This window comes from Balaenoptera borealis (genome assembly GCF_965194805.1).
Source record: "Balaenoptera borealis genome assembly, chromosome: 15".
In the NCBI taxonomy this organism is placed as follows: Eukaryota; Metazoa; Chordata; class Mammalia; order Artiodactyla; family Balaenopteridae; genus Balaenoptera; species Balaenoptera borealis.
The window spans coordinates 20,172,999-20,188,510 of NC_138871.1; the positions used below are offsets into that span (position 1 = coordinate 20,172,999).

Here is a 15,512-nt window from a genome sequence, read left to right on the forward strand (position 1 = left end):
AAGGAATCACCTGGGGAGCTTTAAAAACCTCAATGCCTGGGTTGCACCCCAGAATGCCTGACTTAAATGATAAGGCTTGAGACCTAGATGTCAAGAATTTCCAAGCTCCCCAGGTGATTCTAACATTTGCTAAAATTTGAGAACCCCCAGGTTAGCCCATAGTTTAGAAACTAGAGTCTTCAATCCAGGGAGAGCTTGGTGGCAAACATTAAAAATGTTTTGGCATTCTTTGTCCCAAAGCTGGCCAGAGCTTCAATATGAAGACCTGATTGAAATAACTCCCTCTGCAATCCCCAGTAGCAGCTTTTCTATGTACAGTTCACAGGCTGCACAACTATCCAATCATAGTTTGCTGGGACCACTTACAACTACCACTAATTCTAAGCCACACTGAGCTATTCATCAATCCTCCTCAGGAGACTGCTAGACACTGATTCAGCTCTCCAGGATCCTGGGTCTAAGACTGATCATTAATAGGAAGGAAAGCTATTTTCTTAAGGAGTACAGATTGATTTCATAAATTATAATGAATAAATTTACTCTGACATTTATATAAAATTTAATTTCTCAAAAATCCTTGTGACTTCATTATGTAAAACAACCCAATGAAGCAAACACAACAATTATTGTCTGTTTTTGAAAAATGGAGACACTGAGGCTGAAAGTGGTTAAGTGATTTAGCTTAAATCATATAGTCAATGACCAAAGTAACACTGGAAGTCAGATATATTAATCAAACATCCAATGCTCTGCTAACTTCACATGTAAACCTCTTTGAATATCACCTGCCATGTACTAGAGCATCATGCCAGGTCCTTTAAGAGCAGAAAGAAATACACACACATCATTGGTCCTATCCTAATGAAGTTTAAACTTAAATTAGGAAGACAATATACATATATGTAGTACTTTACTTATGATAAAACAGACACACACACACACCCTTGACCAACCATCTTTACCCAAGTCTAAAATATACCATCTTTATCCAAATCAAAAATATCAGTGTTCTAAGCTTTGAATACGATTTCTCTTCTTTATATATATTTAGGTAATTTATTTTTGTTACTTGTTTTTAGTAGAAATGCTGTCATAAGCCTGCTCAAATACCTTTTTTTGCAGTTTATAACTTAGAGTACAGTAAAATCTTCTACTGAAATATTCTAGGGTAAAGATATTGTCATCACTCATACTGAGCACTTTAAAAAACCTGACATGCAGCCTAGGATTAAAGATATATTTTTTTAAATGATAAAGAAATTCAAACAACACTAAGTTTAACCCTATGAGATACAATAATGACAGTTAAACAGATAATTTCATATATAACCTTGCCAGATTACAGTAATTATAATCATGAATGTTGTGAAACTTCAAAAGAACAATAAATGGTTCTGTATTAAAAATCTGAAAATGGAGATGTACAATACTTAAGCTTCAGGCATTTACTCAGGCTGAAAATGTTTTTTAAAACGCAATCCTGGGACTTCCCTGGTGGCACAGTGGTTAAGAATCCACCTGCCAATGCAGGGAACATGGGTTTGAGCCCTGGGCCAGGAAGATCCCACACGCTGTAGAGCAGCTAAGCCCCTGTGCTCTAAAGCCCACGGAGCCACAACTACTGAAGCCCGCACGACTAGAGCCCGTGCTCTGCAACAAGAGAAGCCACCGCAGTGAGAAGCCCATGCACTGCAACGAAGAGTAGCCCCTGCTCACCGCAACTAGAGAAAGCCTGTGCACAGCAACCAAGACCCAACGCAGCCAAAAATAAATAAATAAATAAATTAATGAATTAATTAAAATTTTAAAGTGGCAATACTTTTGGCCATTTGATTTTAAAAAGCAAAAACAACTCAATAGTAAAAGATATCTAATAGATTTAATTCCGAAAGTATATATCATTTAATAAGTAAGCATGTGTGGATGCTAGAGCCACTTTAAAGGAGGAAACTGTTTCTAAATGTCATTGTTTTCATAATTTCTGAATATCATCTTATGTATTAGAAAGTAGATTTCTATGATGGAAGGAAAGATACTATGTTTCAAAGTTTCAGTGACTAAATACACACCTGCCCTAGTCCTCACTTACTCTCCCAAGTTCCTTTCTCCCCATCTCTCTCTGAAAGTCAACTCAGCCTCTCACTTACAAATAAAATCTGGGTAATGGGCAAATAGAAAATTTGGGCAAAGCCAGACAGGCTATGGAGATTACACAACAAATAACCGAGTTGGGGCAGAAAGCAGAAAAGAGAGCCTGTGGGTACAGAACTTGAAGGAGGGTGTGAGGACCTTGTTCTCAGGGAGAAGAAGCACAGACGTCTAAAGTGTATTTGAGACTGAGACGTATTTGAAGATGAGAGAAACACAAAGAGAATTTCAAAGACTTTTGCCAATAAAATTTGTTATTTTGTAAATATAACAACGTTTCCTTGAATTTGATCCTGTTCAGAAAAGGACATGTGGCAGTTAGGCTTTAAACAGGCAACAAATAAGCATCATTTCTTATGCATAATTTTTCTGTAACAAGAAATGGGTAATATAATGAAAATTTAAAATATCCTCTAGAATAACAACCGTGATAAGCTGTCCTAAATTAACATCTTTATAATTTCTCACTCTAATATTCCTAGGACAGTCTGGCCAAGATCTATGTTGGTTATTATACTATGTCCACAAAACACCATTTCATACGAGCTTTGAGAAATCTAAAATATAATTTCTACAGAAGGTGTGAAAACTAACTTCTAAGGAAAAAATAAGGGAGAGCTAAGAGGTTGCTGAGGAAAGTAAATGGGAAAATGTAACTTGTCTGATAACAGATAAATCTTTTTGAGAAAATGGCCTAGAGACCAGTTAATAAAAACCCTCAGTACTAGGGAGAGCTTCACTATACTGATGGTGGTGATGGTTTCATGGTGCACACACCTGTTAAAACTTATCAAATTGTACATTTTAATGTGTGAAATTTATTATCTATCAGTCAACCAAAAAAAGGAAAAAAAAAAAAAAACTAGCCAGGCTACAGATGCGTGAACACGTGTCCATCTGCAATTCAGAAGCAGTACCAGTTTTCAATAGCACTTGGAAACTTGGAAGCTATCATGTTGCTAAAACACATACACAAATATACTCCATCCACATTAGATGAAATATGTAAAATTTAACACTTCAAATTAAAATAACAATTTACATGAGTGTAATGTAAATAAAATTAACTTTTAGGGGGAAGAAGATGGCAGTATGAAGAAGGGTTGTTGTTTCCAGGGGCCAAATATCCATCTGCGAATTCAAAAAGTGGTTTGTTTGCAAGAAGAAAGGGGATAGAACACTCATTTATCTATTCCTTCTTTCATTCAACAAATATTTACTGAAGTCTGATGAGTGCTAAGCATTGCAAATCAATGACCGCAAAAGAGACAGAGTGTGTTCTCTACCTTCATTAATTTCTAGTGTGGCAGAGAAGAAAGTTATCAATCAAGTCACCTCACAAAAATTAAATTATCCTGTGGAAAGTGACAAGGAAAAATCCATGAAAAAGTATGATGGGAGAGTCAGGGAAGGTTTCCCTGGGAAAGTGTTCTTTGAGCTGGGATATGCAGAATGAGTCATCCTTAACTGTGAGAGAGGAGACAGCATGTATAAAGGCCCTGGGACAGGTAAAACATGGTGCTTCTGAATAACTAAAACAGAAATTGGTGAATTTAAGAGATATTTAGGAGTTAAAATCTATGGGTCTTGTAATAGACTGTATTTGGAAGGAGACGGAAGTAGCAAGAATGATACCAAGATTTCTGCAATTGGATACGTATGTGTGGCATTCATTAGATAGAAAACGGAGGTCACAGGCCAGGCTGGGGGTAGGTATCTGTTCTAATTTCATTTTAATTTTCAACTAAAGCTGTTGAACAAGACTACATAAAAATTAAAAACTTCTGTGTATCAAAGGACACAATCAACAGAGTGAAAAAGTAGCCTACAGAATGGGAGAAGACATTTGCAAAACAATATCTGATAAGGGGTCAATACCTAGAACTCTTAACTACAACAACAACAATAATAAAATAAATAACCTGAGTGAAGAATAGGCAAAAGGCTTAAATAAACATTTCTCCAAGGAAGATATAAATATGGCCAACAAGCATATGAAACGATGCTCAATATAACTAATCATCAGAGAAATGCAAATCAAAACCACAGTATCACCTCACACCATTATGATGACTACTAAAAAAAAAAATAGAAAATAACAAGCATTGTCAAGGATGTGGAGAAACTGGAACCCTTGTGCACTGTTAGTGTAAGTGTAAAATGGTACAGCTGCTATGGAAAAACAGTCTGGAGGTTTCTCAAAGAATTAAAAATAGAACTACCATATGATCCAGCAATACCACCTCTGGGTGTAAATCCAAAAGAACTGAAAGCAGGGTAATGAAGAGATTATTTATATACCCATGTTCATAGCAGGATTATTCACAATAGCCAAAAGGTGAAAGGGACACAAATGTCCATCAATGGATGAATGGATAAAGAAAATACCATATAAATATATGATAGAATATTATCTAGCCCTAAAAAGGAAGGACATTTTGACACATACTACAACATGGATAAACCTGGAGGACATTATGCTAAGTGAAATAGGCCAGTCACAAAAAGACAAACGCTATATGATTCCACTTATATAAGGCATCTAGAGTAGTAAAACTCATAGAAAAAGAAAGTCAAATAATGGTTGCCAGGAGCTAGAGGGAAGGCGAAATTGGGGGTTGTTTAACAGGTATAGAATTTCAGTTTTACAAGAGTTCTGCAAATGGGCTACTCAACCATGTGAATATACTTTACATGACTGAACTCTACACTTAAAATGATTAAGATGATATATTTTATGTTATATGTATTTCACCACAATTAAAATTTTTTAAATATGATGAATAAATATTGATAGTATTATAGCTATTTTGTTAGCTATATAATTGATCAATCGGTAGCTAGCTAACCAGAGAGAGAGATTTTTGAGGAAAGCTGTGAACTGAAAATACAAATTTGGAAATCATACAAAGAAACAATAATTTTATTACACTACATTCTTCTCTTCCCTTCATCCTTAAAATCTTGAATTTTCAATGACTCTATAAATGTACAGTCTTCTCATCCTATCCTCCCTAAAGCCTGAATTTGACACAAGAGTCTGGTTTCATCTCCAGGAGAAAACAAGTTGAAGATTTTCAAGCAACAGCAGACATGGAGTGTTTCCAGCTATGCTATACTGCTACAACAAAAAAACCTCTACCTGTCTATACACCTAATTCCAGCAAAATTAAAAATGAGAAGTGTAGACAGGAAAAAAATAAGACTACTCTTTTGAGTAGTCTTATTTTTCTAGAGAAAAATCCACTGTTTACACATCAATATACATCCCTCTAGAATAATATTATTCTGCCTACCTTGTTTGCGTACATCCTCAACAGCAGCAACCAATTCTTCTTTGAGATCTTGACTCTCCTTAGCGATCTGTTCACCCTTTTCCAGAAAGTTCTGAGTGGCTTGCTCTACAGATGCAGCCAGTACATGGGCTTTCTTTGACCTCCCTTTCTTTTTACCAGATGGGCCTTTGTTGCTTGTGTTGACAAGGGTCGTCACCTTAAATACAAAAGAACAACTGTAAAATTACTCTGCATAACTGTCTAGAAATAGCATATTATCATCTCATAATTTTAAAATATCCTTTGCTTATTAAGTCATGAATACACATTACATAGCCTTATCTTAAGGAAAATGTGGAATTATATGGTTTAGCATATAAATGAACAGCAATTTATTTCCTGTAGAAGAAAAAAGCATGTGAATAAGGAAGAAAAGCAGACTTGCCAGTAGCTCAAAGTTTCCAGTCCACTGGAGGGGGTGCTTTCAAGGGTTGACAAATTTAGCGCTGGTTGGAATACCCAGCTTCAGAGAGGAAATAAAATAAAATAAAATGTAGAATTGCCTTTGAGCTTTGAATCAGAAGAACCAATAACTGAGCCCAAAAGTCAGAGGTGCATGAGTAGTTAATAAATGGTGGACCATCAATATGCATTATTTATGTGTCACTTACCAAGGACTTTTGAAGAGCCTTGCTATTTCTGATTTCATCTTATAAAAACAAAATGGCAAATTTGATCCAAAGAGACCGAATGATTCAGTGTCAACATTTGGTTAACCTGCTAAAATTTCCAGAATTGAAATTAGATTTGCATTATCACTCCTTTTCTAAGTATCATAATTTGGATACAATATCTCACCTGCCAAACTTCTTTTAGCACTCTTGTCTAGACCTATTTAATCTGCTAACAAAGCTTTTAATACTTTTAAACAGCTTATCTCCTGTAGACTTCTGAACCTTTATTTTCTGCCAGTGAGAAGTCTGGGAGGGAAATGAATGCAACTGTTCCATATTCTATTCAGCTAGTCATCTACACCTCTGCATTTTTTTTTATCAGCTTCATAAGAATGTGGGTGCTGTGGTTTATTTGCACTGACGTGTGTCCTGGTTAGCAAACTAAAGCCTTTATTGGAGGTTATCAAGAAAGCTCGTCCACAGAAAAGTTCTAAATGCTATAGTCTCTACAATTTACTCCAAATCTGAGAGCAAGCAGTTATTAGGCAAAGTCACAATTAATGTCCAGTCAGTTTACAGGGCAAGAGATAACATCAGAAGAAAAGTATTGAATAAATGTGAACCAAGATGATGAATATAGCAGAACCATTACTTCAGAAGTGGTTAATACAGCGTTGGGAGCTGTCATATTCAGCTTTCTTTTGATTGTTAATAATTAGACACACTCAGTTAAAGAAGGACTCTCTAAGGACATTTAAGTATAAACACTAGACAAAAAAAAGAAAGATAAAGTCATTAAGAATAAGACTGTCAGAAAATGCTAGTTAGCTGTAAAATACTTATGCAGTCAGTAACACCTTGCAGTCTTTTCAGTTCCACCCACAGAGGCAACCATCAGAAGAAAGACAGCCTGTCTCCAAAGTTACTTTTTGGAGGTACAAGAATGTTCTCCTTAACGACGGTTTACTCTAGCACATTAACACAGCTCTCTTCCAGGAACCCCAACTCTCCGAAGAGCCGCTACCTGGAAACGAGCTCTTATGCTCCCTAAGCAAACACAGCAAACATCTCAGAAATCTTTTATTCGTATTTATTTTTAGTTTTTAATCAAATGTATTTGCCATATAACATTGTATAAGGTTAAGGTGTACAACATGTTAATTTGATACATGTATATAGTGTGTTGATACATGTATATAGTGTGTTGATACATGTATATGTTGTAATATGATTGCCATTGTAGTGATACTTGGCACCTCTATCTCTTTACATAATTACAGTACAATATGGTTGTCTATATTCATTACACTGTGCATAATTTCTCTATTTAGGCTAGGCTCTTTATCGGAGGAAAATATTCCTATTCTCACTGATATCTGATTTGTTCTCATTTTATATATAATTTTGAGAAGTTTTGTGATCTAACTTTTCAGTCTTCTCAAATTAGAAAAAATGGATGGAGTTGGGAGCCATTAATGTTAGGCATATTGGCAGTTTTGGGGAGTGGAAGCTGACAGTGAATCTATTAATACCAAAAGAGCTAAATGACTATATTCTGGTTCACCTTCTGCAAAGGCAAACAGATTTCAATTTTTGTGTTATCTCATGGTGCATTGCTGTATAAAGCACAGTTTAGGTAATGCTCATAATAACAAGTCAGTATGAAGTGTCAGAATGTGGGAAAAAATAAACATAGAACATTACCAGGACGTTCCTTAGAAAAATGTGATTACTTTCAAATGAAGCAAATCAATTCAGTCCTCTTTTAGTAAGCGCTCTCATTTATTCACATGTGGAAGAACGTAAAGGGATACAAGATAGCAGAATAGAAGGAAAATTATGAGGCTCCATAAATGCTCATGTCTTAATCAGTCTAGAATAAAGAAATAATTGTTAACTCTCCCTATTGCTATTCAGTGCTTTGTTGAAGGACAAAGTCAACAAATTAGATAAGAAAAAAGAAAGAAGAGATATAAACATTAGAAAGTAGACACATTAAATTGTCATTACTTATAGAGAATATGAATGTATCGAGAAACTACAAAAGAATTAAAAGACAAACTATTAGAACTATTAGTGGTTAAATACTAGATAAGCAATAACAACCTAATAGAACAGCATTACCAATGAAAAATCTAGTTTAAAATATCCTATTCACAATAGCCATAAATTGATATTCTCAGAGATAACCATAACACAAAATATAGAATGTTGTATGAAGAAAATTATAATTGTAATGAAGAATATGAAAGATGATTTAAATAACAGAGAGACACACCAATGAGCTCTGGAGACTACAGATCTCTGTGTCTAAGTCTGATATCCAGGCTGGGACTAGGTCTTGGGTAGATGGGGCTTACAGACTTTTGAAGGTCTAGTGCAGCTTGGTGGCAACCTTTTAAGAGATGGTTATTCTGTAGAAATTCCTGGTTGAATGGTACACCTTCTCTTACCCCAACCAGGCACTCTCTCTAATCCCCACATCAACTTTCACCCTCTCTAATCCCCACATCAACTTCCACCCAAGGCAAGAGCCACTCAAGATCCACACAATCCTGTTACCTCTCTAACAATTTGTGAGCACATCTTTTGTGCAGAAGAAAAAAAATAGAAAGCATAAAGTTCCAGCAACAGAGACTAGGAGTAATATCATGAACACTGACGTGTAAAAATGGGCATGATGTTTTCTAGGTAGTAAGGAGACCATTCTCAATTGAGAGGGCGGCTGTATATGAATGATATAGGAAACAAGATTAGATAGATGCGGTGGAGTAAAATTTTAAAGGCTCTGAAAGCCAAGCTAAGGAGTTTAGCTTTTATTAGCCACTGCCAACATTTTTTTTTAAAATGAGAAGCATATGTGTTAAAGTGTCCGTGTTCTCTTTCCATTCATTTCTCAGCCCACTGAAATTCTGCTTTTATCCTCACACCTCCTGTAGCAGAGTCCTCTTAAACTGATCTCTCACTAAAGTAATTAATATGTTGCCAAAATCAAATTACTTTTATCTTATCATACTACTTTATCACATTTAGTGCTATTGACTCACCTCTTCTTTCTCCTGGATATATCTCCAGGCTAATTCTTTTAGCAATAATCTTTTCCTTCCCCAAACTCCTGTAGCTTTTAGGAGGGTCATCAAGCTTACTTGTCTCTGTACCCACCTTTATCTTCCTCCCTCCTACACCAGGAAAGACTTGCTGCTACCACCATCCTATTTTTTTGAATTTATTTTATTAAAGTATAGTTGATTTACAATGTTGTGTTAATTTCTGCTGTACAGCAAAGAGATTCAGTTATTCATATGCATACGTTCTTTTTCATATTCTTTTCCATTATGGTTTATCACAGGATATTGAATCTAGTTCCCTGTGCTATACAGTAGGACCCTGCTGTTTATCCATTCTCTATATATACTAGTTTGCATCTGCTAAGCCCAAACTCCCAATCCTTCCTTCCCCCACTCCCTTGGCAACCACAAGTCTGTTCTCTATATCTTCGAATCTGTTTCTGTTTGGTAGATTAGTTCATTTGTGTCGTATTTTAGGTTCCACTTACAAATGATATATGGTATTTGTCTTTCTCTTTCTGACTTATTTCACTTAATATGATAATCTTTAGGTCTATCCATGTTACTGCAAATGGCATTATTTCATTATTTTTTAATAGCTGAGTAATATTCCACTGTACATGCATACCACATCTTCTTTATCGATTCATCTGTCAATGGACATTTAGGTTGCTTCCATGTCTTCGCTATTGTAAATAGTGCTGTTATGAACATAGGGGTCCATGCATCTTTTTGAATTATCGTTTTGTACTACCACCCTTTTAAACTGATCTTCTGATCACATCATTCAGATTCATTGGCTATGCCAACTTCTCTCTAAACCCTCAACATGGCCCCTCTTTGTAGGCAACTCAACCTTAGCTTAGCAGGATACTTGATTTTCTCTAGTCCTATCTCAAATATTTCCTCAATGTCTCTGCCTCTCATCAAAGAAGAGAAGAAATCCTGCAGCTCATAGATGAGAGTATAAGTGGTCAATGGTTCTAGAACCTTGACATAATGATGGTCCCAATGGACCCTGGTCAATAAAAAAACCTCAGCAATAGCCAGAGGATGGGAAATATAGTTTTCAGATATGTTGACTGTGTGATTTGAGTATGAAACTATGAGACCCAGGCTGGTATAGACTACTCATCATCTAATGTCCTAAGAGTAGACCCTCCATTCTTACACAATGGCAAGTAATGCAGTAGCCAACACCATTTCATTCCTTTCTTTTTTTTGCAATGTGTTTTATTGTAAGACAACTTATCTGACCATGTCTCTTCTACTTGATCAGTTCTCTGCTTCCAGGATGTACAAACTCAACAGACATGGAAGACTTCTTCCAAAACAATAAGCAATAGTGAGGGCACAAAGGCACTTTGTCTTGGCGACTCTGTCACATCTGTCCATAACCAACAACAGTGTAGTTTGTCTAAGCCTTATCTGTAGGGCATTCTATTGAAAGTGAGCTCTGGAGATATCATTGTCACCCAGGGCTGGTTAGAAATATAGACTCTCAGGCCCCACTCCAGACCTACTAAAAGAGAATCTGTATTTTAACAAGATCCCAAAGTAATTCATATGCACATTAAAATCTGAGAAGCACTGAATTCTAGGAGAATGATTTTCAGACTTTATCATACCTTAGAATCACCTAGATGCTTGTTAGACGGCAAATTCCTAGATCTTATAGTGCTTCTGCTCCTGTAGGTCTCAGCTAGTGTATTTCACATGCATCACATGAAATTAGGATATGTATGGTTTATTGACTTTACTTTCAGAAACAGCAGTCTAGCTGAACCAAAAGAAAGTGAGAGAGATAAAGCAATGACTTCTAGAGGTAAACCCTTCGTCTTATTTTAGGTGCCATGACATATCAGGAGTCCACAAAATCAACTTGTTGATGAATTGATTGAAAGGCAATTTCCTCTGTTAGGCAATCACAAGGAACTTGGAAAAGTAAGAGTAAACAGATGTGAATGCTATGAATCAAGCCATTATTTGAGCTCTCCAGAAAACCAAAAAAAGAGAACCAAGAGCTGAAAATAAAAAATGATAACTTAGGCACCATTTTGCTAGATTCATGCACTCTGTAGATGTGAGTAGTAAGTCTTTATGAATTCTACCGTTGCACTGCTCTAAAGTATTTCCTTTGTCATAATTGCTCAGCAAACATAACAGAGAGCTTTGATTACTGTTATAGCTTAAAAAAAGCAAGAGCATTGTGAGGTGCATATTTGAAAACAAAATTATCAAAAACAAGTTATTTATTCCAGGAGCAACTGAAGATAAATGAAAAAATCCTTAAAGAGGAAAACTCTTTAAGGGAGTTAAAATGCTCAAATGGTAGTATATTTGATAACATGAAGCCTCTAGGAGAAATCTTGTCAGGTTTTGAGCAGTGCCAAGTCAGAAAAACAACTGCCAAGTAATTAGTCAAAATGAGGTCTTCCTTGAATCACTCCTTGATTACCTAATCTATTCATTTTGCAATTATACAGTAGGCACAAATATGGCTTGTACTTCTCCTTATAAAATATATGAAATGGTATATGCTCACCTTGTGGTACAGTCCATTATAAGTTATATCCTAGCACAGAATCTCCAGGACATATAAGGTGTATGTATATTGTGCATTTTGGAGAGAAAAGGAAACCAGCACAGTGACAGTAGTGCTCGAGCAAAAGGAGGTGATAATACAGACTTATGGTAGTCTCACTAATAACTAAAGTAAGACTTCCACGTCATAGAAACTATTGCAATGGAATCTCGTATTGAACTGATCTTTTCTTCCCAAACACAACTCCACATCCCGTTTTAGACAAAAAGAAGTAAATTACAAGAACCGCAGTTACTGATGCTTCCACAACTTCAAAAGTCAGAATTAGAAATGATGATCTTTTATAACGAGGCACTAGTAATTTAAAGAGGGATAAAATAAAGAATAATTCTGGTCTCTTTGTCTTTGAAAAAATTCTTCCCAGTTATTTGATATTGACAGTGTAGATTAGTATGTATGTTCATTGATACAGAGTCCTGGAAGCATGTATTCTTAAACTTTGAAGGTAAGGTTTTATTATATCTAAAGCAGACCTGAACTTCTACTAGTTAAGTAATGCTAGAAAGAAAGCCTATAAATAATGTTTCCCATTTAAGTGATTATTCTTTGTAGACTCACCTGCAATTTTTAAATAGGGCCACAAGGCAAGCCTTCCAACTCAGTTGCTTTGGTATACTTTTTCCAAATATTTCATCTTGAACAGTATACAGATGGTCTCTGAATTGTCATGGTTTGACTTACTGATTTTTCGGCTTTACAATGGTGAGAAAGTGATATGCATTCAGTAGAAAACATACTTCAAATTTTGATTTTTGATCTTTTCCTGGGCTAGCAATATGTGCTACGATACTCTCTCGTGATGCCAGGCAGGGGCAACCTCAGTTCCCAGTAAACCCACCATCCCCTGATCCCGAGGGGAAACAACCACACACTAATAACCATTCTGTACTCACACAACTATTCTGTTTTTCACTTTCAGTACAGTATTCAATAAATTACATTAGGTATTCAACACTCTATTTAAAATAGGTTTCAGTTATCCATATACATATATCTATTATTTTTCAAATTCTTTTCCCACTTAGCTTATTACAGAATGTTGAGCTGAGTTCCCTGTGCTGTACAGTAGGTATATGTATAACTGAATCACTATGCTGTACACCTGAAACTAAAACATTGTAAATCAACTATAGTCCAATATAAAATAATTTTTTTAATTTAAAAAATAAATTAAAATAAGCTTTGTGTTAGATGATTTTGCCCAACTGTAAGCTATGGTCTAAGCACATTTAAGGTAAGCTATACTAAGCTATGATGTTCAGTAGGTTAGGTGGATTAATGAGTTTGCCACACAATATTTTCAACTTACGATGGTTTTATCAGGACTTAACCTCATTGTAAGTCAAGGAAGATCTGTTAACACCAAAAAGTAGATTTCCAAAATTAACCCTAAAACAGACATTCTGTGATTGGGTTTGAGGAATTTCTATGGCCAGCCAGTTATGACTATATTAAATTTCTATGAATAGCCAGTTATAACTATATCAAATTTTTTTCTAAGCTAAACTTTCTGTGGTTACAATTTACAGAGTGGATCAGTTGGGCCCTGGATGATCCATTCATCTTTAGATTAGAAGTGGTTCAAACTTATTTCCTAGCAAGAATCTCACTAGTGTCTATAAGCCAAGATGAAATAAGGTGGCCTTCTCGGGACTTCCCTGGTGGTGCAGTGGTTAAGAATGCCCGTGCTAATGCAGGGGAAATGGGTTCAAGCCCTGGTCCTGGAAGATCCCACATGCAGCAGAGCAACTAAGCCCATGAGCCACAACTACTGAGCTTGCACTCTAGAACCCGTGAGCCACAACTGCTGAGCCCGAGTGCCACAACTACTGAAGCCCTCACACCTAGACCCCGTGCTGCACAACAAAAGAAGCCACCACAATGAGAAGCCTGCATGCCGCAACGAAGAGTAGACCTCACTCGCTGCAACTAGAGAAAGCCCGTGTGCAGCAATGAAGACCCAACACAGCCAAAAATAAATATATAAGTTTATTAAAAAAAAAAGGTAGCCTTCTCCTTAAGCACTTGTTCTTCAGAAGAAACTCAATTTTCCTTATAGGATGTTAAACTAACATTTTCCACTCTCTATTAAGCCTGCTGTTTCATATTTAAGTAGCAGCATTAGGAGCTCAGTTTCTTGTAACCTCCAGGGAGTGTGGTCTAGATTTACTGTCATCCAAAAGCTTGTCTGAGAGAAACAACATTTAGTTTTGCTTGAAGGAAGTGCAGTCCACCTCTCTCTCCACCTATTATAATATCTCAACTTAAAACACATAAGCAAAGAGAGAAATGGTATTATCCTGGACACTGGTGCAAATGTTTCTACTGCCTTAGTGCAATATCACTTACTTCAATGGAGGATACTACCACAAAGGGTTTTAGAAAGCTCACTGTGTATACTCTAAAGTTATAGATAAGATAATCATTCTTCACATAATACTGAGAAATTTTTGAATGATTTTAGTACCAAGAATACTGGAACCTCTCCTTAGAAACGGGTTTGATTTTATTTCATGGACATTAAATTGTGTAATAAATAAATTATTCCTTTTTGCACTGACTTCAATAAAAAAAGCTTATCCCAAGTCTGTGGTCCCTATTATAAAGCATATGATTTAATGTTTATTATTACTGTGTTAGTCTCCATCTTTGCTCCTTATCTATACTTATAGTCATCTTTCTTTTTTTTTTTTAACATCTTTATTGGAGTATAATTGCTTTCCAATGGTGTGTTAGTTTCTGCTTTATAACAAAGTGAATCAGTTATACATATACATATGTTCCCATATCTCCTCCCTCTTGCATCTCCCTCCCTCCCACCCTCCCTATCCCATCCCTCTAGGTGGTCACAAAGCACAGAGCTGATCTCCCTGTGCTATGAGGTTAAATCACTTTCCTTTAAGGTATGTTAACCTTTCAGTATTTTATATATCCTTTAAAGTCTCCATAAATCTTTTATGGAAGGCAGTAAAATATATTCTGTCAATTGATATACCTTTTTTCCACACTTTTACATATGCAAAATGAGGATGAATCCCACAATCTGTGTCATCTAAAATATACATCTGATAAAATTTCATTTTTATCTTACAGGTACTTAAATATATATATCTTACAATTGATGACATGTTAGATTTGATAAAACATGGTAAACCAAACAAGCACAGGAAACAAACCTATTTAAAGGATCTAGTAACAACCTAGATTTTCCTACAATCTGTGTAACTTTCAACGTCTACACTTACAGCAATGAAAAATTACACTCAAAATTAACACACTACAGCAATATCAGAATTCACTGAAGGAGCAACTGTTTAGAATCAGGAATTTTAAGTGAGTGAGAAGGTGTTTCTGTTTTTAAAAATCCTAAATGTTGGGACTTCCCTGGTGGTCCAGTGGTAAAGAATCTGCCTTCCAATGCAGGCGACGCAGATTTGATCCTTGGTCAGGGAACTAAGATCCCACATGCTGCAGGGCAATTAAGCCCACACACCACAACTACTTAGCTCGCGGGCCTCAACTAGAGAGCCTTTATTCCGCAAACTACAGAGCCCACGAGTCCTAGAGCCTGCGCGCCACAACTAGAGAAGAGAAAACTCGCACGTCACAACTAAAGAAAAGCCCACGTGTGGCAGTGAAGAGCCCACGCGCCACAATGAATCCCGCATGCCTCAACAAAGATTCCGCATGCCACAACTAAGACCCGACACAGCCAAAAATAAGTAACTAACTAAATAAATAT

At 36.1% G+C, this 15,512-nt stretch overlaps 2 protein-coding genes and 1 long non-coding RNA gene across 5 annotated transcripts in view; 1 reads left to right on the plus strand and 2 right to left on the minus strand.

Moving 5' to 3' along the window:
- The window catches only part of CTNNA2 (catenin alpha 2), a 1,192,234-nt gene that overhangs the window by 931,763 nt on the left and 244,959 nt on the right, over positions 1–15,512 (minus strand). For all 3 annotated transcript variants that reach the window (XM_082356061.1, XM_082356060.1, XM_082356062.1), the window contains exon 3: positions 5,445–5,640. In XM_082356061.1, coding sequence (XP_082212187.1) covers positions 5,445–5,640 — 196 coding nt within the window. The remainder of the gene's footprint in view (positions 1–5,444; positions 5,641–15,512) is intronic.
- LOC309611507 (lithostathine) overlaps positions 1–15,512 on the minus strand; it is a 1,064,255-nt gene that overhangs the window by 333,407 nt on the left and 715,336 nt on the right. The window lies entirely within an intron of this gene.
- Positions 1–15,512, plus strand: part of LOC309611515 — a 1,058,387-nt gene that overhangs the window by 210,170 nt on the left and 832,705 nt on the right. The gene's annotated exons all lie outside the window — the stretch shown is intronic.